Genomic DNA, 25,144 nt, shown 5'->3' with positions numbered 1-25,144 from the left:
CAGGATCCGCTACTGGGGAATAAAGTGAATTAAAAACACACAAAGTTCTTTTACACAGTATGACCAAAATAGGGCATCATTATTTTAACATATAAAAATTTAAAAAAATGTGAAAATGACAAATTGTATATGTATACATAGCCCCCATTGCGTAGTGGGCTGTAGCCCCATTTTCTCTGGCCCTATTACACCAGACTTAGACATGTTGACATATATAGATGTCTGGTGCACTACTATATGAAATGTGGAATTCTCCGACACTGTTTGGTATTGGAGAGTTATGAGGTGCTGACAACAAATATCTTAATTATGACACAACACATGATACAGATCTAACATATATCGATAAATGGATTATTTATTGATCCAAATAAGCTTTTATTATCACCAACAGCTGCTAAGTTCTGTCAGTAGAGTCCTCGATTTTCAATAGATAAAAAATTTCCCACCTGAGCAAACACCCATTTTTTTGTAGGTCGTGGGGCCGGGTGACTTATCAACAAACCGTACTGATCCGGACCGAAAACGGAATATATTATTCTTGTTTAGAAGATTTCCAGACCACATCTTTTTGTTGATTAGTCACTCCCCGATACCAAATGGTGTCGGAGAATTCCACGTTTTCATATAGCAGTGCGCTCTGGACCCACACCAGACATCTATATGTCAAAATGTCTAAGTCCAGATCTGGTGTTAGGGCCAGAGGAAACTCAGGCTAAGTGTGTTGTAGAGCACACAGAAGAATAAATCATGGTTACCTGTCACATTTGCACTGGAAAATCCCATTGACTACGAACTGAAGTCAATGGAGAACACAGTCAGTGATATGGTTTGTTCTTTTCACAAAAAGTAAGACATCTAGAATTGATAAAAAAAAAAGTGTGGACAAATGTACTTCATTGTGTTATTTATTGGAATAACGCCCTGTTTTGTTCCAATTGCAAGTGTTTAAAAGAACTTTGTGTGTCTTTATTTAATTCCCCAGTTCAGTACTAAAATTGTTACTCAAACGGGTAACTGTTACCCTAATGCAGGATTGTTAATTTATTACCCATATACGTCGTTGTGCCCAGCCTGTTTAACAGACTACATTTTATTAGGTATATTATATACTATATAGCATATTTTTCTTTAAAGTGCAAGATAAATTGAACACACGCTCTCCGCGGTATAAATTGACCTCCATATCATTTTGTTCAATATCAACTGCACGTTTGAATGTGCAGTTTCGCTTTCATGTCATCTTATGATCAACTCAGACAACTGATCATTTTATCAACAAAAACAACAACCTGTATGTCGCCATCTTTCACTTTGTGAGTCGTCTTATTACAATGTTCCAGCAAAGAATGTATGTCTTCTGGTTTTATCGTGTCTGCTAAATCCGATGGTTCACTCATTCTGACAAATCCGTTTCAGGCCTTCCCAAGAGAAAAGAAAAAACCTTTTCAATACGGAAATTATTTGTGACCGGCATCCATGTTTGAAGATTTCTCGTGTTTTTTTATCTCTCTGGCGGTAGTTCCAAAGGCAACTCGAAAAGAAAATTATATCTTTTGTCATACCGTTTTTGATTGGCTGGTGTTTCAAACTTCCTCCAATCAGCGTGGATTTTCATAAGAGCGTGCGGTATTGCCAAGCAAGCATGATGAGAAGACAGCAGACGAAAGTAACTTGTCACGAGAGGAATATAATGTAGCAATGTATTCACTTGATTGAGACTGATTGATGGGTCAAGATGTTTCGAAATATCAGACGTGTCGTCTGTGGTATATCTGGCGGAGTTGATAGTGCTGTTTCAGCACTTCTTCTCAAGAAAAAAGGTTATGTTGTTTCAATGACTCGGTCTAAGAACATTTGATGAGGTCGAGGAGACGCAATACATATATGAATTATCTTGTTGTCAGAAGCACAGGTGCCTGAAGTTCTGTCAATAATGAATAATAACAGTAATACACAAAAAATACCTAAAGGTATTTTTGTGTATTACTGTTATTCATACGTGTTTGAAATTCTGACTGTAAATTCAGATAAAAATCATATATCAAAAAATAAGGGTACTTTTTATAGTAATGTTAAACCCTTATTTTTTATATGATTTTTATCTCAATTTAAAGTCAGATTTTCAAACACCTATACTGTTATTATTCATTATTGACAGAACTTTAGGCTCCTGTGGTCAGAAGCTGCGTTATTGCAGCTAGAATTAAATCACTTTTAAAAGGAGGTGGTCAAATATTTCGGATTATTGAATTTGAAAGTCGAGTAACAAAAATATTCAAAATGTGTGGTAGGTTTTGCACATGAGTCTTGACTTTTTATGAATTTATCTACAACAATCTGTACACTGTATAATGTTTTATATATCGATACAGATTATTTTAGTTATATTGATAAAACATGATCAGTCTCCTGTGGTTTATGCAGATTTGGTAAAACAGGTCACCCTTATTAGTTTGCTTGAGTTTCCTCTGGCCCTGAAACCAGACTTTTAGACATTTTGACAGATATGTAATAGGATGAGGAAAAGTGATAAAGATAGTGCCGTCACTGGGGCTCAAACCTGCAACCCTTGGCTCTCCAGCCTGATGCTCTACCTCGAAGCTAAAGTGGAATTCCCTACAGCTGGTTTTAAGGCATCCTAATTAATCCACATCTTTTACACTATTCCCCCCTTTTTTCAAACACCAACCTAGGTTCTTTGACTGACTGCCCGCCAAGGGTTCTCCTACCTTAAAGGGGGAGGGTCAACGGCACCAGTTTGTAATAGGACGAGGAAAAGTGATAAAGATAGTGCCATCACTGGGGCTCGAACCCGGGACCCTTGGCTCTCCAGCCTGATGCTCTACCACTAAGCTAAAGGGAAATTCCCTACATATCTGACGCTTGTAAGGCAACCTAATTAATCCACATCTTTTACAGATAGATGTCTGATATTGGACCCCATTGGTAAGACAAGGGCAATATATGTTAAATATTGAACACCATTGGTAAGACAAGGGCAATATACATCAAATATTGGACCCCATTGGTTAGACCAGGGCAATAGACATCAAATATTGGACCCCCATTGGTTATACCAGGGCAGTCAAAATGTCTAAAAGTCTGGTTTCAGGACCAGAGGAAACTTGGGCTACCCAGTGAGTGAAAACTAGTAGAACAGTTATGGTTCTGACAGCAAAGTAGAGCTTGTAACCCATGAAAATATTGCTTTATATTCATTTACTTATGATATTTTTGAATTTTTCTTTGAGGGATTCCTCATCATGTCCCTGATACATGTGTGTTAATATGCCTGTCACAGTTCTCTACTTGTAGTGCACAATGCTCCAATAGCATTACATAGTCAGCATTGTCCAATTATCCACTAAACCACAGGGACAAGGTACAGCTAGATCAACTTCTACCCCTTAGGAAAGCCTAGCCATATGTCTTTAAGTTGAGTTTATAATAGTTCCCCAAGAATGACCTTAATTAATTGACTTAGTGAAAAATGAATTTGAATGAAATTATATATGGATCACTTCTTTGGAATGTTATTTCCCTTTAAATTATATACACATAATAGGGTTGGTCTGTGTCTTACCCTTGTGCACTGAACCATACAAATGTACAGATAATAATAATAATAATAATAAACTATATTTATTGAGGATACAAAACCTGTTTAGCAAAGCTAATCTTCCACAGGGTCCTCTGTTAGTAAAATTGGTTAGTTAAAAGACAAAGTAGTATCACAGCAAATAAATGTACATAAAATAATTGTTGGTCTACTAAAACAGCAATTCATATCACAGTTATTTCATAATTTAAACGGTCGTTCAATACAATTACAATAAAATTATCACAGAAGCACGAAATATATTCCGTGCTTAACCCATTATGGTTTTAATTAAAAGACAAATTGTCTAATTTACATATATGCTAATGTAGCAAAAGCTAAAAATTGACAGAATACACGCTAATATAGCGAAAATAAAACAAATCAAAGCTGTATCTAAAAAGAATAATAGTAAAAATAAAAGACAATTAAACCGCATTCTTAATGTTACCAATCATATTTTGTTTGAGTTTTGTCAAGATGTGTAGTACTATAGTGCAGTTGCAGTAAAAATAAAACTTGGGTCAAAGTAATTGTATGCAAAATTTCAGATATTAGTCTGTGTCATTCTTTTTACCTTGTATACAAATATGCTTCTTTTTGATATATTAAGAAAAATAATTTTGTTGATAATTGGATTTTTCCTGTATTATCTAGGATATGAAGTGATTGGCCTTTTTATGACAAATTGGGACAAGTTAAATGAAAAGGGTGAATGCCAAGCAGATAAAGATTTTGAGGATGCCCAATTCATTTGTGAACATCTCAACCTGCCATTACATAACGTCAGCTTTGTCAAAGAATATTGGAATGAGGTTTTCAGGTATACAGTGTAGTTATTAGTGCAAATCAAACACCGAATTTAGTCATGCATCTTATGATGGCTGTGTTATAATCTTCATAAGTGGAAATTGCTGACCTGACTCAGATTTTACTTTCATTTACTGAAAATTATTTAAAATTCAAGCAGTATCATTAACTTGCTTAATATGTACTGTGTGCATGTACATTAAATTTAACGAAATAACAAAGGAATGTAGCAATTCAAAAGATGAAAAGGACTTAGAATTTGTCACAGCCTGCTGATCAAGCGTCACCAGAAATAAGTACCACTTGCTGGTGAGGCTTGATCAAATTGTGATAGATTCTTCCCTTTATTATATTTACTATTTCATTGATCACTTTGCATACCTTTGGTATCCATGCACAAGTGCAGCACACAACAGAACAACCCATACAAATTTGGACTGATGTTGGCTCTTATATATACTCTCCTGTTCATAATTTCAAAATAATTTTACTGAAAGATATATTAATAAATTAAATTATTTATTTTCCTAATTTACATTGTATTTATTTCTTCATTTCATACCTCTGTCCAGATTTTCAAAAAAAAAATGTAATTTTGGAGAAAGAAAATTGAAGATATTTTCATAATTCATGGTCTATTTGCAGCCAATTTCTGGAAGATCATAAGAATGGTTTGAGTTCAGTCCCTGACATCTACTGTAACCGCTACATTAAGTTTGGTGAATTCTTCGACACGGCTAGAAATGAATTTAATGCAGACGCCATAGCCACTGGTCACTATGCCAGGACAAGTATAGAACATGATATGGAGAATGCAGACTTATCCAAAGGCAGGTATCGTATTTAACCTATTACATATAAATGCCTGTCGGGACTTAAGGACTAAAGGCAGGTATCGTATTTAACCTATTACATATTAATGCCTGTCGGGACTTAAGGACTAAAAAGTTGGCAATCAAATGTTACAATCATAAATTAATAGAATTTTCCCCTATGTACCTTGAGGCTGTGATATAGAACATTTTCGAACCCAAGAGGTGAATTATCTGTTTGTCTAACCAGAAGTGCTGTTGAGGGTAAAACAACCAAATAATCTCTCAGTGGGTAGGAGAATTCTCTGCTACACCTTTAGGGTAGAGGATAGTTTTTTTATCCCATCTTTTTGTTTCAGTCACCACTATTGAAACTACCATTTTCTTTTTGTTACTTTGTTCTGTCACAATTTGACGCATGCTATATATTCTGTATGAGGTTATATATATCCCCTGCTAGGGTGTAACAAGCTGTAACAAAACGGGAGACACACCTGTTAAGTACAAGAGAAAATATTACCTATATGCTGATGGATATATTACAAGTTTCTTAAGGATGATTGCTAATAATTGTTAGAAGTGTCTAGTTTTCTTTAATGTTGGTCTTGATGTATGCATGGATGCAGAGAAGAAAACTCATCAAAACTGCTGTAGACTGTTGGTCATCTTCTAAGATGATCAAAGAGTCAAGAGTTTGTTTGTTTTCAAATGATTCCCAACGCTAATAATTTTTCTGTTAAATAGGATTTTCATTTTAAAATACATTTGCAGGTGTCAAGTTACTGCGAGGGCTGGACCCTGTAAAGGACCAGACATTTTTCTTGGCTCAGATTCCTCAGAAGACTCTGGAAAGGACTATATTCCCTGTGGGGAGTATGTTGAAAAAAGATGTGAAGAAGATTGCAATAGAATCAGGATTGGAGAGAATAGCAAAAAAAAAAGAAGTAATAATATTTTTCATGTTACTATTGTATCTGTAGAGGAAGAGGTGAATTTTTTTCAAATTTATCCTTTTACCTTCTTTTCCTCCATTTAAGCAATATGAATGAAACATTTCAGTATATTGATAACATTTTTCTTGCTTTTGCAGAGTATGGGTTTATGTTACATCGGAAAAACAAATTTCTCAAAATTCATTGAAAATGTGAGTATGCAAAATTAAAGTTTTTCCATAGTAATGGTTTTAAATCTAAACATTGTGCTGGCTTGCTCAAATTCTATGCTGCTCTCTCATACACAACCTACCCATCCCCACCCCTCAAAAAATGGTCCAGCATACGATTCAAGTTTCCATATATGTACTGTTTTGTTCTTTTTTCTTTTTCTTTTCTGTGAACAGTTTCCAAAATTTTGGTTCTTTTCAAAAATTGCAAACACGGATATCATCACCTGTTCTTGGTGAAAACATGCTGTTTGTACATAAAGATCCCAGCACCACTGCCAAAAACTGTAACTAAGTATTGGAAAATGTTTTTTTTGGCTTGACCACAGCTTTGTTAAAGCTTTCTGAAAAGAACATTTAACGTTGCAGGACTTTAATTTGAAATATTTGAAGTTAAGGGGAGGTAACTGTATATAGGAAAAAACCAGCGCATTGGGACAGGGATCCTAAAAATATTTTCTGAAATTCATTTTGTAAGTTTAAACTTTTATGTCTTTGAAGAGTTCTCATCATGCTTATAAACATTCAAGTAATCCAACAATCTGCATAATGGTTTACCAAATTGTTTTAAAACTATTCAGTTGATGAGGTTTAATATGATGCCATTGACTTTGCTTTAATGTACCCGGTACATCTTATTTTCAGTACATTGAACCAAAGGTTGGGTACTTTGTGGATCTTGAAACAGAGGAGATAATAGGAGAACATGATGGTAATATCAATGTTAAATCATAAATACAGTAAAATACTTGTTTGTCTGGAGAAGCTTTGGCATTATGAAGGGGTTGTATAAAAAAAATCTTAAGTAAACAGGAAAAAGGGAAATTAAAATACATTGGTTGTAAACGAAGTGGCAAATGAAACAAGTGGCATTATATCAAGTTTTTATTGTTTCTTTTGAGGTGTTGGCTCGTTATCCCACCATGCTTTGTTATGCCCACGGCCATAAAATGGGGGGGGCATATAGTGTTAACCATGTCCCTCCCTTCCCGTCCCGTTCCGATTCAATGTAAACACTTAGCAACTTCATTCTTTGATAGATTTTGGTCAAACTTTATGCAAAGGTCAAGTATGAGTATACTTTGGACATTGTTGTGTTTCAGGGTTCCAAGGTCAAGGCCAAGGTCACTGTTGCTATATATAGAAAATCATCTACTGATTCAATTTAAACACTTAGCAACTTCATTCAGTATGTTATGGAGATGGCAATACCATACAAAAAAAACATATGAATATTGAAATCAACTTAAAGTGTAGTACACCTTGTGTGTGTGCATGTTTCAGGGTATCAAGATCAAAGTGGTTGTAACTTTTTATAGAACACTGAAACTAATTTCACATGGCAGCGGGGCATTTATGTCTTACAGACATTTTCTAGTTACATTAACTGTCAGATAAGAAGCATTTTCATGATATATCTGTCATGGAGCCCCTTCATTAGTGCAGCATGACTGGATGACTTTTAAATGTGAGGTGTTTTCCATAGTTATGGCCTGGCACATATGGAGCTTATTGCAGGCATTAAATTTCTTTGTTAAAGCGCTACTAGATACATCTCCATTGCACAAACTCATAGCACTGATGTAAATAGTAACTCAGCTCAGTTTTAAATGTTTATTATAAAACCTACAAACAATGAAATGAAACAAAAATTGGAAAAAGTTAAACTGAAGTGCGTCTATAAGGTTGCAGCCATTGGAAAAAAATATTTGTTTATAAAATAGCCTATAAACACCAAGATATTTTTCATTGTAAGATGTTTTGAATCTTGTGAAATGTGGAAATTTTATTTCTGGTTATTCATGGTTAAAAAAAGACAAGATTTTTTTCCAATTTGTTTACATATATATACCGTAAAAACCCATGTAATTTGCGCACCTGTGTAATTTGCGCAGGTACTTTTTGAGGTTGAAAATCGGAAAAAAAGCTTCTGCTCGAATATTTTGCGCACCCAAAAAATCTGGAGAAAAAACGATGTTCATGCTCCGAAAATCAATCTCTGATTTTTTTAATTTTATTTAAATATGAATATTTTTCAATTAATGTAAAATGATATTTAAAACCAAGAAGAAACTACGTAAAATGTGTATTTTGTTGCTTGTTTTCTTTGAATTATCTGATCACACATGACACACACATGTGCGCATATCGGCATACATCAATTCATTTTAGCAATATACAAACACTGGCTAAAAAAAGTATTGGTACAAGGAGCATGCTTAACCATAAAAAGAAAAAAATACAGAAATGAAACAATTGAAATATCTATTTTCATTGTGATTAGGAAAAACATTAACCTTGCTCAGTTTGCTGGACAGTCTGAAATATTAGCTTATTCTTGGAAATAATGGTTCAGTCACTGACAATATCCTTGTTTTAAGCAGGGTTTTCATTTCTCAATCAGAAATTGGCACTGTAGGCTGTTATGCTAGCTGTAGAACGAAGTTTGATTCCCTATTTTTGAAAAGATTAATTTGCCCATGAATTATGAATTGTACAATTCCATGTTCTGTATCAAGAATCAAAATAACATTTTTTATAGGTTGCCTGCTTACTGCAGTCAGTTTGGACCTGAATTATCCAGGAATTTTTTGCCGGAGTGTGGCAACATTTATACTTTGACAGTTTTATGAACCCTTATGCCGACATTTCTAGTATCTTAATGTTTATTAATATCTCATTTTAATAACATATACTAAGGAATACTTACATTGCATGTATGTGTTAGACTTGTGTTAAGTCTACTATATGCACATTTTAGTTTGTATGTGAATGCTGTTTTGTTATGCCTTCTGATTTTATATTAACATTTATAAATATACATATATGTAGACCAGTTTCTTTCCCTTCTGATCTGTGAAACTATAGAAAATAGAAAATCTATGTCACTATTTTTAATGGAGTTCGGTGATGAGAGTAGCTCAGGGTATTTACCTTGCAGTTATGTGATGTCCTGTGTTCCTGGATTTTGCATGCTCATAAATACTCATATGATATTATATAGCATCTCATTCCTGTTTAGGAGATTGTGTGACCAGGAAATATTTTTGCACTCTCAGTTTTTGTCTGGTCTATTTCATGTCCTAAATCACTCATTGAGGATCAATTGTCATTCTTGCTTAATGAAAATACCAAATTGAATTGTACAGTACTGATTGGATTTGCCTGCTTTCTGTTTCACTTTGTAAGCAGTGATCAACACTAGCTTGATATTGGAAGGCATACACTGCTATTGATGTACAATTTCATAAATTCATGCCCCATGTGAAAGTATAGATATAACTTGTTCAGAATAGCACTGACGTTTACCGGATACAAACTACAATGTTTCTTTAACTGTTAAAGCTGATATTATCTGTTTCAGGTCTCCACAAGTGGACGATAGGACAAAGAATTAATATCGGTTCCAGAAACATGAAAACATATGTGGCCTCAAAAGACTCGGCATCTAATAACATCATGGTGGTATGTTTGTCTTATTGCTGTATCGCAATATTTTGATGTATCTGCTTGGTGTTTTTACTTTGCTACAAATTCTAACTGATATGCCAATAAGCATAAAGCAGGCTTTCAAAAGTTCATTTTTTTAATCGATGGTTGTTTTGACAAAAATCTTAAATCTATGTTATTCATATTATATATATGATTAAGTTTGATAACATTCTGACAACAACTAATTATAAAATTGAGCACATCCTTCCTATGACAATATATCGGGATACATATCGCAATATATTCATTCTGTATTACAATATATCGTAATACACTCTTGGCGAATCGTGACACCCCTATTTGTGGCGAATCGTGACACCCCTATTTGTGGCGGATTGTGACACCCCTATTTGTGGCGAATCGTGACATCCCTATTTGTGGCGTATCGTGACACCCCTATTTGTGGCGTATTGTGACACCCCTATTTGTGGCGTATCGTGACACCCCTATTTGTGGCGTATCGTGACACCCCTATTTGTGGCAAATCGTGACACTCCTATTTGTGGCGAATCGTGATACCCCTATTTGTGGCAAATCGTGACACCCCTATTTGTGGCGTATCGTGACACCCCTTTTGTGGCGAATCGTGATACCCCTATTTGTGGCGAATTGTGACACCCCTATTTGTGGCGAATCGGGACACCCCTGTTTGTGGCGGATTGTGACACCCCTATTTCTGGCGAATTGTGACACCCCTATTTGAAACTGTTGACTGCTGTGTCCCAAATCTTTAAGGAATTTACAATGTTAAAGCTTTACCCAACTCCTTACAATAGATTTCTGAATTAGTCTTTATCTCTTTTCTAAAACAGAAATAAGGCTTTGGTACTTTTGTTTCTGCCATAATTTGCACGTCAAATATATCTTGATACATTTCGGAATGTTTTTAAAAGATATATTGTGCTGTGTAATTTGAAAATGGAATTTTGATTTGTAGGTAGAGGGCACCAATCACCCGGCCCTGTTTTGTCAATCAGCCGTCACCCAAAAACCATACTGGATTTGTGGTCCACCTGAGGGACTGTCCCAGTATCAACCAGTAGATGTACTCTTCAAGTATCAGCATGTTCATCCTGTTTCAAAATGTACACTTTCATTAAATCCGGACGATACTCTCACAATATGCACGCCTGAACCAATGCGGGCATTCACGCCAGGCCAGTTCTTTGTGTTCTACAATGGGGAGGAGTGTATAGGATGTGCTCGGACACACAGATCAGGACCCTCGCTGTATCACCAAGAGAAGCGAGATAGAGTAGATCTAAGAATACCTTTTACGTGATATTTTTAGATGTGAATGTTTATTCAATATAAATGATATTTTAACAATCAGTTTGGTTTTACATTTTCTCATGTATTTGGATCATGATATTGTAATCTATAGCAGCAAAATAATGTCTCTAAGCTTAGAGACGGTACCACTGTTTTTTTGGTGGTTAATTTTTCATTATATATAAATTTCCCGTTTAATCATATACAACTGTGAATGCTTTCCCTTCATTTACAAATTGTTTTATGTAATTGCCAATAATAAATGCTGTTCATTAAGAATAAATGAAAGAATATCTTATTTAAATGTCTATAATCCCCTAGACGAAATTTTATTTATCGAATAAATGACTGAATAATTTATTTTCATATTAATAGCCATTTAATCTCGATGAACAAATAGTACACGTTCCTGAAGGAAAAACAATTTAATGGCCCTTTTTTTTTCTTCCTATATTTAATGCCATTAATATGGATCATAAATGTTTATTTTTTGTTAATCATAAGTAACAAGTTTAAAGGTCATCATGATTGCAATTTGTCTTTGTTAGCTCACCAAGGTGAGCTTATGCCATGGCGTCCGTCGTCCGTACGTCAACAATTTCTTTAAACGACTTCTTCTTCTTAACCACTGATTGGAATTCAACTAAATTTGACTGGAAGCATCCCTAAAATTGTACAATTGTACAGGGGGCTGAGGGGCGGGGCCAAAAGGGGGCAATTTGGCTATATTGCTTTAAGCAACTTCTTCTCTTGAACTAAGAGATGGATATCAACCATATTTGACTGGAACCATCCCTAGGTAGTGGAGATTAAAAATTGAACAAATTGTTGGGCTGACCGCCCAGGGGGCTGAGAGGCGGGGCCAAAAGGGGTCATTTTGGCTATATTGCTACAAACTACTTCTGTAGAACTATACACTGGATATTGATCATATTTGTTCTAAAGCATCTTGGGAGATAGGGAATCAAAATTGTACAAATGGTGGGGCTGACCCCCCAGGGGGCTGAGGGGCGGGGCCAAAAGTGTTTTTTGGCTATATTGCTTTAAGCGACTTCTTCTCTGGAGCTAAGAGATGGATATCAACCATATTTGACTGGAAGCATCTCTAGGTGGTGGGAATTGTACAAATGGCAAAGCTGACCCTCCAGGGAGCTGAGGGATGGGGCAAAAAGGGGGCAATTTGGCTATTTTGCTATAAATGACTTCTTCTGTAGAACTACATGTATGCCATGGATATCGATCATATTTGGTCGGAAGCATTCATGGGAGGCAGGGATTCAAAATTGTATAAATGTTGGGGCTGACCCCCCCTGGCTAGGGGGTGGGGCCAAAAAAGGTTTATTACTTGGAAATGGTTGAGATCCCCACCATATAACCATATATACAATTGTTGGGTATAAAGAGAAGAATGCACATTTGCTTCTAGGATGGCCCTAGGGTCTGGCCCCATCCTTGGAGACATAGTCCCTGGGTCATAACTTTGAAACGGTTGAGATCCCCACCCCAAAACTCTATATGCAAATGCTGGGCATAAAGAGACGATTGTAGTCATGATATTAGAATAGACCCTGGTATCTGACCGAACCCCTCGGGACCTAGTTTCTTAGTCACAGCTTGGAAACAGTTGAGATCCCCACCCTTTAACCATATATACAATTGCTGAGTATAAATAGATGAATGCACATATGCTTCCAGGATGACCTTGGGGTCTGCCCCACCCTTGCAGACGTAACCCTTGGGTCGTAACTTGGAAACGGTTTAGATCCCCACCCTAAAACTATATATACAATTGTTGGGTATAAAGAGACGAATGCTGTCGTGATATTAGAATTGACCCCAGGGTCTGCCCCACCCTTGCAGACTTGACCCCTGGGTCATAACTTTTAAACGGTTGAGATCCCCACCCCAAAACTATATATACAAATGCTGAGCAAAAAGAGACAAATGCAGTCATGATATTAGAATTGGTCCTGGGGTCTGGCCACAACCCTAGGGACCTAGTTTCTGAGTCACAGCTTGGAAACAGTTGAGATCCCCACCCCATAACCATACATAAAATTGCTTGGCATGAAAAATCTAATGCAGATATGCTCCAAGGATTGGCCTTGGGGTCTGGCATATTCCCTTGGATCTCATTTGGAGAATATTTTGCCATGATTGCTTAGATATCCAGGTGAGCAATACAGGCCCTCTGGGCATTTTGTTATATATTTTGCTGGTAAAAATATCAAAAATTATCAATCTGAGAACTTATGGTGAGAAGCTGAGACATCTTTTTGAAAACTTTGACTACTTAAATTTAAAAGCTGCCCGTACTGATGACATAATTAACTTACAGTTAGTGATATGTCATTTTAAAGATAAATAGAGGATATTTAATGGTGTTATCAGTAATAACAAATATATTTTATGAGTGTGACTAATATTTTGAAAATATTAGCCACACAAGTGAAATATATTTGTTATTACTGAAGACACCATTAAATTTTCTATTTATTACATTTTTAAAGCATAAAACATGAAAAATGTGATGCAGTAAAACGAGCGGGAATCAGAAGCGTAATAATTAGCGCCATATTCTTATGATGTCACGCTTGACAACAAGACTGCGAGCCATTTTGAATGTGATACTCAACGCAGTTCTGACGTTTTCTGCTATTTTCTGTTATGATTGCTCATACAAATGTTATTAATTGTATATAAATGTAAATACTAAGTGTGTGTTCCAAACTTTTACCATAACAACCACTTATTCTACCGTCGCTTCATTTGAATCGGAACAAAAAAATTGTTGCCTTTGAAAGCAGCGAATAGAAGATACTGTTATGATTGGTCAATACCAAAAAGTGATATTTTCACACTGAAAATATCACTTGATATTTGTCACAGTGTGAAAGATATCAGTTTTATCAAGTTGATAGAATCCAATATTTCACTGCAAAAATGTAATAAAAACATTGTACTCGCTTGATATACCAGGTATGAAGTTTGAAAATGAATAGCTCTTTCTTTTCAAAAGAGAGAATAATCCTTGTAATTTGATATTTGTGTGCAGCAGTGCAGTACGTTAGAAACAAAATTTGCAAGGAAAATATGATGGAGATCGCCTCCTACAAAACCAACCTAAAATTTAACTAAATCAGAACGTGACTTTGGAAGGGTGAATACGTCGCACAAAAGCATCAAAGGACTTGGAGGACGTACTCTCCGGAAGACGAAGCTTGCTGGAAGTGAACAATTTTTTTATTACTTGCATAGAATATGACTTTGTGAAGAGGAATACATATTGATGGGATGTATGGCTTGGCTTAGTCCGAATTATTCTGATGTTTTATCGACTTTTTTCATATCGGTCTGTCGTCGATTAACCGACGACAAACCAATATGAAAAAAGTTGATAAAACGTCAGAATAATTCGGACTATAGGCTTGGCTATAATGAACAAAAACTCTCGAGGGGAAACAGGACTTTTTAAGGGTGAAAAATATTGCAAAAGATGAACGTGCTTTTGGTTAATATGATCAAATGGTCAAAAATATTTTGACTTTTATGAAATGCCAGATTAACATATATTCAAATAATTGAAGGTTGGTACAATTAATTGAAGATAGGTTCAATTCAATTGAAGATAGGTTCAATTAAATTGAAGAAGGTACAGTTAATTGGATATAGGTTCAATTCAATTGTACCTTTCTTTAGATAATTTATTTTTTAATATTTGTACCTATCTCCAATTGAATTGAACCTAGGTACAAATACCACATATCCTTAATTGAATTGAACCTATCTCCAATGTTTAGCTCACCTGCCCAAAGGGCTAGTATGCTTATGCCATTGTGAGGCGTCTGTCGTTCGTCCGGTGATATTTTGGGTGATAGCTTCGTTCGTAAGAGCCCAACAAAGTTTGAGAGCGAAAATGACCTTGACCTACTTTCAAAGTCACAGGGGTCAAAAGTATCAAATTCTTAAAACAACTTCTTCTGAAGAATGGACAGGCCGAAAGTCATGTCACTTGGATGATAGCTTTGTTGTTAAGAGCCCAACAAAGTTTGAGAACAAAAATGACCTTGACTTACTTTCAAGGTCACAAAGGTCAAAAGTGTCAAATACTTCTTGCAAAGAACTGAAAGGTATAAAAATCTGGTAGCTGCGCTGCGTAAGTAAGAGCCCAACAAAGTTTTGAGAACGAAAAAGACCTAATTAACCCACTTTCAAGGTCACAGGGGTAAAAAGTGTCAAATACTTGAAACAACTTCTGAAGAAGAACCATAAACTAATATTTGGCTGGTAGTTTCAACTGATGGAGTCGTTTGCGAGTGAAATATTTATAGTACAGTAGAATATTTAATGTCAGGTGAGCAATACTTGCCCTCTTGTTCGAAGATACAATTGTAAGTATCATACAATTGGAGAGTGAGGATATGTTGTTTTTCAATTTAACCTATCTTCAATTGAATTGCACCTATCTTCAATTGAATTGTACATATCTTCAATTATTTGAAGATAGGTGCAATTGTTTGAATATATGGTAAAGCAAACAAATCACTTTTTTTCACAGAAGGAAAAAATTGGCGAGATGGATTGGAAACAATGCGACCAATTACGAAATTTATTGAAAAGTTTTAACAGATCGCAGTAAGGGACATGATGTATTTGCAAACAAATCAAGCCGCCAGGGTTGAACATATGACAAACGGTTGAAGGTATATACGATTTGAAGAGGATGAACAAATCACCAGATAAGAATACAGCTATGAAAATTAACATTAAGCCTAAGGGAAACGTTAACTACCGACGTATATAAAGAAGGAAATTTGTCCAAATGACAGCTTGGCTTTATGATGGTAATAAACACAAGGCTGTTACACTAGTATAATCTGTATACGAAGACAACATACCCCGGAATATAGGTAACATTGATACAACAAGACATCGAGATGACCAAAATACTTTTTACTTTTGAGACTGATCAGATAAACGAAATGTCCGACAGGCAGCCATCTTGGATTTTGACAGTGAAGGTTTGTTATCGCTATTTCTCAGGAAGTACAGGAGGGATCTTTCTCAAGTTTGATATGCAGGTTCCCCTTGGTCCCTTGCTGTGCAGGTTTACTTTTGGACTGATCAGATAAACAAAATGGCGGACAGGTAGGCATCTTGGATTTTGACTGAATGTTTGTTATCGCTATTTCTCAATAAGTACTGGAGAGATCTTTCTTAAATTAAACATGTAGATTCCCCTTGGTCTGTTGTTTTGCATGTTTACTTTTGAAACTGATCAGATTAACAAAATGGCCGAAAGGCAGCCATCTTTGATTTTTACATTGAAGGTTTGTAATACACTGTAGCTATTTCTAAAGAAAGACTGGAGGGTTCCCCTTGGTCTGTTGTTTTGCATGTTAAATTTTGAGAAAGATGAGATAAACAAAATGGCCGACAGGCAGCCATCTTGGATTTTTACAGTGAAGGTTTGTTAATAACAGTTAAAGTATGGGTATGAGTGATATATCAAGTTTATGATCCCCCGAGGCCAGGACTATTTCCCGAGGCGAAGCCGAGGGAAATAGTCCTGGACGAGGGGATCATATCCCGAAATACCCATACTTCAACTGTTTTATTATACCGATACAAACACTCCCTTACAATATTCTAAATTTTATTAGACAACAAATTTTCAACAGTTGGGACACTTTGTTAACAAAACTACACCAATGCGAGGTGAAGGTCGGTCCAGAAAGTACCGGCTCTGCTGGCCGAAAATTGCCGACGTAATTCGATTGCGCTGATTGGTCAATATTCGGTCAGGCCCCGCCCACGACGTCACTCAATTTACCGCATTTTCCGAGGGAAATAGTTTCAAAACTATCGCACCCCTCCAGACGAACTATTTTCCTGGCATGCAGTTAGAGGGGAAATAGCTTGTTTATGTGGTTACTTTTGTATAGTGTAAAATAAGTAAAGGTATAATAATAATAGCTATTTCTCAATAAGGACTGGAGAGATCTTTCTCAAAGGTGGGGTCAACATTTGACCCCCACTTTGATTTCTTATATTCTTTTGCCATATGTAGATACCTAAAAATGATCAATAACTGCATAAATGATTATTCATAATTGCTACTGATAACTGTAGTGGACCTCCTTGCATAACACCAGTTTGAGTGACGGGGGTTACCTATCAAAATGACAGATACATGTCACAGGCGAATGTTATTTTGAAAATGAATTATAAAGTATACAGTGTATAAAATTACTGTTATTTTGATACCAAATATGTCATATTGGTATACTTGAAGAAAGCGTAGTGATACTTTTAATAAGAAAAACATACAAAAGTTTCAAAAAATTTGAAATATTACCAACATTGTCAACTTGCCTATATATAGTTACAATGGTAGTCTATATAAAATATAGACTACCATTATAACTATATATTAACTTCTCAAAAACTTTCCATATATGTATTCTGTCTACAGATTGATTTTTATGTAATATCAAAACCGGTAAAGTACAGTTTTATCATGCCAAACAGGATCAATGCCAATTTCACATAATCTGGAAGATTTGATTATCAATGTTTATTATGGTTTTTGTATCATACCAAAACATTTTATTATTTTAAGCATGTTTCAAATTTATGTGCAGCAGTAATAACTCATGAATATGTATTCTACCAAAGTAATCTTTCCTCAGGAGAACTACTTAAGGTCATAGGAGTGTATTGCTAAACGGAAATAAGAAGTACATCCCTAGTTGAAAATCCAATGTAGGGAGATAGTATCACAATTTCCGCATATTCTGTTTAATATTAAACTGATGACTATTGTATGCTTATTATTGACAGAACAGTGTTTTATTTCAATATTTAAGTATTTCAAAGCAATCCAGGCATCAATTCAGCTGTTTTTTAATCAATGAGTCACATGTGTCCATTTTTCTGTACTTCAGGAAACCGGCTACCTATTTCACTACTGTGAAGATTTTCAAGAACGATAACTCATACATACAATTACTACATTGTATTTGTATATGGTTTTATTATAAAATGTCAATTTTTAATAGTTTACAGATAACTAAATTTACACAATTTCAGCATTTATGAAATTGATATACATTAATGCAATACTAATTATAATCTATGTCAGTATCATTTTTATTGACATTATTTCCATTTAAAATCCTTAAAATTCTGACAACCTATATTACTTTTGTGGCAGAAAATGTTCTTTACTTCAAAGCAATATAACTACAAAATGAAGAAATTCTACTGAGAAATGGCGACACAATCCTATTACCTTAAGCTTATGATTGTTTTATAGACAAAGATATGCAATTATATAAAAACAATAAAATAATCTTAATATTAAAACTATTATACACTTTTTTATACTCCCCGCNAGGGGGGGGGGGGGGGGGGGGGGGGGGGGCATTGGGATCAGCCTGTCCGACCGTCCGTAGAAATCGTTTGTCTGAACAACTCCTTCTAAAGTAGTGGACCAATTTTAACGAAAGTTTCCAGATATAATAACTTACACCTGCAGTTGTGCATCCAGGCATTATATTGTTATTCTGACCTTTCTTTTACATAGTGATGGCCCTTTGTTGAAAAATCCTTGTCCGGACATATCCTCCAAAACTAAGGGGTGAATTTCAACGAAAGTTTTCAGATATATGGTAACTAACACCTGATGGTGTGCATCCAGGTTTTGTTTTGTTCAATCTGACCCTTTTTAGGAGAAATGGCCCTTTGTTGAAAAATCCTTGTCCAGACAACTCCTCCAAAACTATGGGGCCAACCAATTTCAACGGAAGTTTACAGATATGGTAACTGCCCCCTGTTATTGTGCATCCAAGTAGTATGTTTTCATTCCGACTCTTTAAAATGGAGTTATGGCTTATTGTTAAAAAAAACATTGTCTGCCTCATAAACTACTGGGCTGATTTCAATGAATGTTTCCAGAATTGGTAATTACCCCCTGGTGTCGTGCATCAGGATACGTGCATCAGGGAAGTGTTGTTTTTTTTCATTTCGACCCTTTTGAAGGAGTTATGGCCCTTTGTTAAAAAGCTTTGACTTGACAACTCTTTCCTAACTACTAGGACGATTCAGCAAAACTGGTTCATCTGGGCTAACAAGATTTGGTATGGAAGTATGTTTTGTATAGAGAGGGAGTACTTGAAGTATGTCAGTGACATATATACTTAACTTATTACTGGTGGGAGACTGTAGATTGCTTTGCAATGCTTTGCCTTAGTTAGCATTAAGCTTACAGTTCTGGTTTAAATATGAGCGGGGATATTAGTTAGTCTTTTGCTTACAGTTCTAGTTATTATTATTCTTTTTGTTTTGCTTATTGCCATTCATTAAACAAAATATTATGGAGTATTACATTAATTTATATCGTTAACTCTTAACAAATAAAGCAAGGAAAGATATCCTTGTCTGACTCCCCATACAAAAATATTGTTAGCACATTTGATTTTTGTGACCTTGAACGAAGGTCAAGGTCATCAACGTTTACAAAACTTAAATCCATTCACATGAACAACCTACGTGCCAAATATCAAGACCCAATGACCTTTGGTCATGAAGAAACGCAAGTTAAAGAAAAAGTGGAAAGAAAGCTCTGTTTTTCTTTTTTTGAATCAAAAGTGTTAGATGACAAATTTTTGAAATTCCTGATGTTGAAAGATATTAATGGTAGCCATCTTGTAATCAAGTATGAAAAATAGACTAGTTTTAGAACTGTTTAAATAAACGTGTCAAAAATGGAAATTTGCTCATTAGTAATACAATTTCACATAGTTTTCTGCTTTAATCTTCAATAAAAAGAACAATTCTTTATTGAAACAATGTAATATTCGGTATCGAAATAACAGTTGGAATATGTTGCACACGATAATGATATAATTGTATAGTAAACCACACCTTTAACACCCACACAGGTGTAAGTCAAGGAGGTCCCATTTATCATCAAATGAATTCTGAAACTAACTGTTCCTGATTAAAGCTTCCTATACCCATACCTTTTTGGATTTATCTTGTTTTTAAATTCCAAGCGGGGATGGACGCTAATGTTAAATCTCCGTAGGCGTTGACCCTACCTTTGACATGTAGGTTCCCCTTGGTATGTAGTTGTGCATGTTTTCTTATGAGACTGATCGGATAAACAAATCTTTGATTTTGACAGTTAAGGTTTGTTAGTGCTAACTCCCAGGACGTACTGGAGGGTTCTTTCTCAAATTTCAAATGCAGGTTACCCACTGTCCTTTATTGTTCATTTTTACTTTTGAAACTGATCAGATAAACAAAAAGGCCGACCGGCGGCCATCTTCAATTATTGACATTAAGGCTATTTCTCAGAAATTACTTTCTCAAATTTGATATTATGTTCCACTTGATCCCTAGCTGAGCATGTTATATTTTGAGACTGATCAGATAAACAAAATGACCAAAGGAAGAACTAAACAGATCTTTCTCATATTGCAATGATCGGTTCTATTTCTTTCACATCAAGTACTGTACTATGTGAAATGACAAACTCACTTTGAAAGTTGTCTTTTATATACAGCAGTATTAAGTTTAGATCAAAAGTTACCCCAAGGTGAATTTACTGTTAATATGACTCAATCAAACAGATTAGAGAAAAGATCGAACTGACAAAGAACTAATGAAGATGGTACAATGGTGGGCGCCAAGATCCCTCTGGGATCTCTTGTTTTCAATGGGATTTTATGAAACTGTAGATATCCCATGTCTCCTCAGTAACTGTTGTCTTTCCTTTTGTTTTGGTGTCTCCTCTGCTCCAGTTATTGTCTTTCCTTTTGTTTTGGTGTCGACCAGATCCTGTTGTCTTTCATTATGTTTTGGTGTCTTCTCTGTTCCTGTTGTTGTCTTTCCGTTTTGGTGTCTCTTCTGTTCCTGTTGTGCTTCCTTTTGTTTTGGTGTCTCCTCAGATCCTGTTGTCTTTCATTATGTTTTGGTGTCTCCTCAGTTCCTGATGTTGCCTTTACTATTGTTTTGGTGTCTCCTCAGATCCTGTTGTCTTTCATTATGTTTTGGTGTCTTCTCTGTTCCTGTTGTTGTCTTTCCGTTTTGGTGTCTCTTCTGTTCCTGTTGTGTTTCCTTTTATTTTGGTGTCTTCTCTGATCCTGTTGTCTTTCACTATGTTTTGGTGTCTCCTCAGTTCCTGATGTTGTCTTTCCTTTGATTTTGGTGTCTCCTCAGTTTCAGTCCCGCTGTTGTGTTTTCCTTTGTTTTTGTATCTCTTTAATTCTTATTGTTGTCTTTCCTTTTGTTCTGTTACAGCTCCTGTTGTTGTCTGTTCGCATCGACCTTGAATTACGGTCTTGTCCTTGCAATTTGACACTTTCGATTTTTTTTTAGAATTTTATCTTTAAAGAGGTGAAAACGCTTGGGAGATAACATTCAAAACAACGATACTGATTTGCATCAGTTTTTATTCTGTATTGCAGACGGATGTTTGCTGGCCCGTATGACCGTGTTGTGTTGTTATCTGGAACCAATTCCCTGGTGATAACATGTCTCCACTCCCCTGACGACGTGCATCTTGTGTTTTGTCTCCCATACCGATATGCTGGTGAACTGTCTAATCTAATTATGTATGTGATAGAGCCCCAATATACGTCTACATTTTCCGACAATTATACTACCCCTGTACAGTCTCCTATCCCGATTGATTTTTATTTCCATTCATTATGTATTTTGTGAAGAATACATGAAGCATCCGTCTGATAATGGGGAAAGTCTAAGTCTGTCCACCATGGAGTTCAGTCCAACACGGATAGCCATTCTAACATATCTATTGGAAAGTTGTCTGTTCCATATCCTATTTATATGTTACGCTGATTAGTCGGGTATTTCACCTTTAATGTAGCGGTTTAGATCATTAGTTGGCTACATGTTGATAGTTCTTACTTTATATGACGAAGTATTCCATGGATTGATAAGGTAGTTTGTCCTTTATACAATGGATACCGATGATTTCCTTAGATTGTTCAGGTAATACCTCCTGTATGTCGATGTGCCCAATGGATTGGTGAGGAAGTTCGCCCTATATGTAACGCTTCGTCCTCCATTTCAATATTTGTTTCGTTGGTTTGTGAGATAGGCTAGTTCATGCTTTATGTCGTTCGGCAATTCCTCATTTGAAGAAATATTTGTTGGGAAGTTCGTTCTTTATGTAACGGTTTGCTGGATTGGTTGGTCAGGAAGTATGTCCTCTATGTAACGGTTTGTACAATTGGTAGGTCAGGAAGTTCATCCTCTATGTAACGGTTTGTACAATTGGTTGGTCAGGAAGTTCATCCTCTATGTAACGGCTTGCTGGATTGGTTGGTCAGGAAGTTCATCCTCTATGTAACGGTTTGTACAATTGGTTGGTCAGGAAGTATGTCCTCTATGTAACGGTTTGTACAATTGGTTGGTCAGGAAGTATGTCCTCTATGTAACGATTGGTACAATTGGTTGGTCAGGAAGTATGTCCTCTATGTTACGATTGGTACAATTGGTTGGTAAGGAAGTATGTCCTTTATGTAATGGTATGTACAATTGGTTGGTCGGGAAATATGTCCTCTATGTAACGATTGGTACAATTGGTTGATAAGGAAGTATGTCCTCTATGTAACGATTTGTACAATTGGTTGGTCAGGAAGTATGTCCTTTATGTAATGGTATGTACAATTGGTTGGTAAGGAAGTATGTCCTTTATGTAATGGTATGTACAATTGGCTGGTCAGGAAATATGTCCTCTATGTAACGATTGGTACAATTGGTTGATAAGGAAGTATGTCCTTTATGTAATGGTATGTACAATTGGTTGATGAGGAAATATGTCCTCTATGTAACGGGTTGTACAATTTATTGATAAGGAAGTATGTCCTCTATGTTACGATTTGTACAATTAGTTGATAAGGAAATATGTCCTCTATGTAACGGGTTGTAAAATTGGTTGATAAGGAAGTATGTCCTTTATGTAACGGGTTGTACAATTGGTTGATAAGGAAGTATGTCCTTTATGTAACGGGTTGTAAAATTGGTTGATAAGGAAGTATGTCCTTTATGTAACGGGTTGTACAATTGGTTGATAAGGAAGTATGTCCTTTATGTAACGGGTTGTGCAATTGGTTGATAAGGAAGTATGTCCTTTATGTAACGGGTTGTGCAATTGGTTGATAAGGAAATATGTCCTCTATGTAACGATTTGTACAATTGGTTGATAAGGAAGTATGTCCTTTATGTAACGGGTTGTAAAATTGGTTGATAAGGAAGTATGTCCTTTATGTTACGGGTTGTACAATTGGTTGATAAGGAAGTATGTCCTTTATGTAACGGGTTGTACAATTGGTTTATAAGGAAATATGTCCTCTATGTAACGATTTGTATAATTGGTTGATCAGGAAATATGTCCTCTATGTAACGGTTTGTTCGATTGATTGGTCAGGAAGTATGTCCTCTATGTAACGGTTTGTACAATTGGTTGATTAGGAAGTATGTCCTCTATGTAATGATTTGTACAATTGGTTGATAAGGAAGTATGTCCCCTATGTAACGGTATGTTCGATTGGTTGGTTAGGAGGATTGTCCTCTAAACGTATGTAACGGTTTGTTCAATTGGTCAAAAGGTTAGTGGAGGTTTCGCTTTTGGAGTTACCGCTAACTTTATTAGCGTTTTTATGTCGGTTACATTCTGTGAACAAGGCTATTAACCAACTTCTGTGCCTGAAGATAGTCTGAGGAATTCCCGGCTGTGACCCCAGCACGGATTATGTCCCGGTCATGATTACATCCGATAATTTTCTGCAAAATAGTCAGTCATACTTACTGATTAACCTATGACGGAAGAAGACATCAGATCTCGTGGCAGGTGTGTGTCCGAACACGCACACCGTCCAGATTACAGATAAATATATTGCGAATGTAATGAAACGAATTCCGTTAACTATACCGAGTGGCTATATTGACACTCGGGGTATATATAAGTGAAAATGGGTATATCAAGTGCCCAGAATACGGATATTTTCCATACGGCGATAACGCACTCGCCTTTCACAATCCATCAAAAGATGTAAATATATCAAACGATTCTATCACAGAAGTCCTAATGGTTTTTAGTTAACGTCATTATTGAACACTCATATGAAATATATTGTGTTACATAAATGGACGGTAAAATGAAGAGAATTCAATTTCTGATATGAAAAACTACTTATTTGCTTTGTAAGCTCACTCTCCACTACTTCATTAATTCAAATTTGTTTATATAATCTATTGTTCATGTACTACATGATGTAAGGGTTTGACCTATGAGTCGGATGGATCTCTAAAATAAAAAATAAACTGAAACTGAAACAAAATATGCCGGGATTTGATAATTCTCTACCCAACTACTGGCGTATTGTTCGGAGAACCCGAATTTCTATAATAAAGACATTTTGCGCTCTATCATCTGAAGTCTCGTCTGCTGGTTACCCGAATACTCGGTAGTGTGGCGAATGTAAAACCTCTAAAACAAACTAGCTAGAATAGTAGAATTAACTAGATTGTTAAATATGCCATTAAAACTATCTGTATATATCTCACGGGAATACATCCCTATTTGTGAATACATAAAATCTGCCAAAATATGTGAATAAACTATCCCTTATAAATACACAAAAATATCATTATTTGAATGCATGCACGATTTTGAATAAAACCAAATTGTATAAAATTCGCTTCAAGTATGGATACAACCTTAATGTGTTGATACAACAGTGTGAATATAGACACTCTTTGCGAATACAGCGATGTGTGAATACAGGAAATGGGTGAATGTGACATGTAAAGGTATAATTATACATTTATATATATATTCCTGGCGTAGACATGATTATCTAATTTATAATGTAAGTGTAGATACCTGTATTTGTATTCAGGTGTAGGTATGGTTACCTGTATTTGTATTCAGTTGTAGGTATGGTTATCTATATTTGT

The 25,144-nt window shown here is 35.6% G+C and overlaps 2 protein-coding genes across 2 annotated transcripts in view; one reads left to right on the top strand and one right to left on the bottom strand.

Moving 5' to 3' along the window:
- Nucleotides 1-1,489, bottom strand: part of LOC110442084 (myotubularin-related protein 14-like) — a 25,484-nt gene extending 23,995 nt beyond the window's left edge. The window contains exon 1 of the mRNA XM_021485518.1: nt 1,293-1,489. Within this exon, the coding sequence (XP_021341193.1) occupies nt 1,293-1,400 (108 nt within the window). The 5' untranslated portion in view covers nt 1,401-1,489. The remainder of the gene's footprint in view (nt 1-1,292) is intronic.
- A 127-nt stretch (nt 1,490-1,616) lies between these two features.
- LOC110442092 (mitochondrial tRNA-specific 2-thiouridylase 1-like) lies at nt 1,617-11,435 on the top strand. The gene is made up of 8 exons (XM_021485529.1): nt 1,617-1,823; nt 4,259-4,424; nt 5,057-5,241; nt 5,995-6,167; nt 6,314-6,367; nt 7,031-7,097; nt 9,750-9,850; nt 10,815-11,435. Exons 1-8 carry the CDS (start codon nt 1,739-1,741, stop codon nt 11,157-11,159), a joined length of 1,176 nt encoding a protein of 391 aa, XP_021341204.1. The 5' UTR covers nt 1,617-1,738; the 3' UTR covers nt 11,160-11,435.
- Nucleotides 11,436-25,144: the final 13,709 nt, after the last annotated feature.

Source organism: Mizuhopecten yessoensis, unplaced genomic scaffold, assembly GCF_002113885.1.
Source record: "Mizuhopecten yessoensis strain PY_sf001 unplaced genomic scaffold, ASM211388v2 scaffold716205, whole genome shotgun sequence".
Taxonomy (NCBI): domain Eukaryota; kingdom Metazoa; phylum Mollusca; class Bivalvia; order Pectinida; family Pectinidae; genus Mizuhopecten; species Mizuhopecten yessoensis.
The sequence above is the reverse complement of the archived record's forward strand: the minus strand, read 5'-3'. Positions and strand labels throughout refer to the sequence as shown.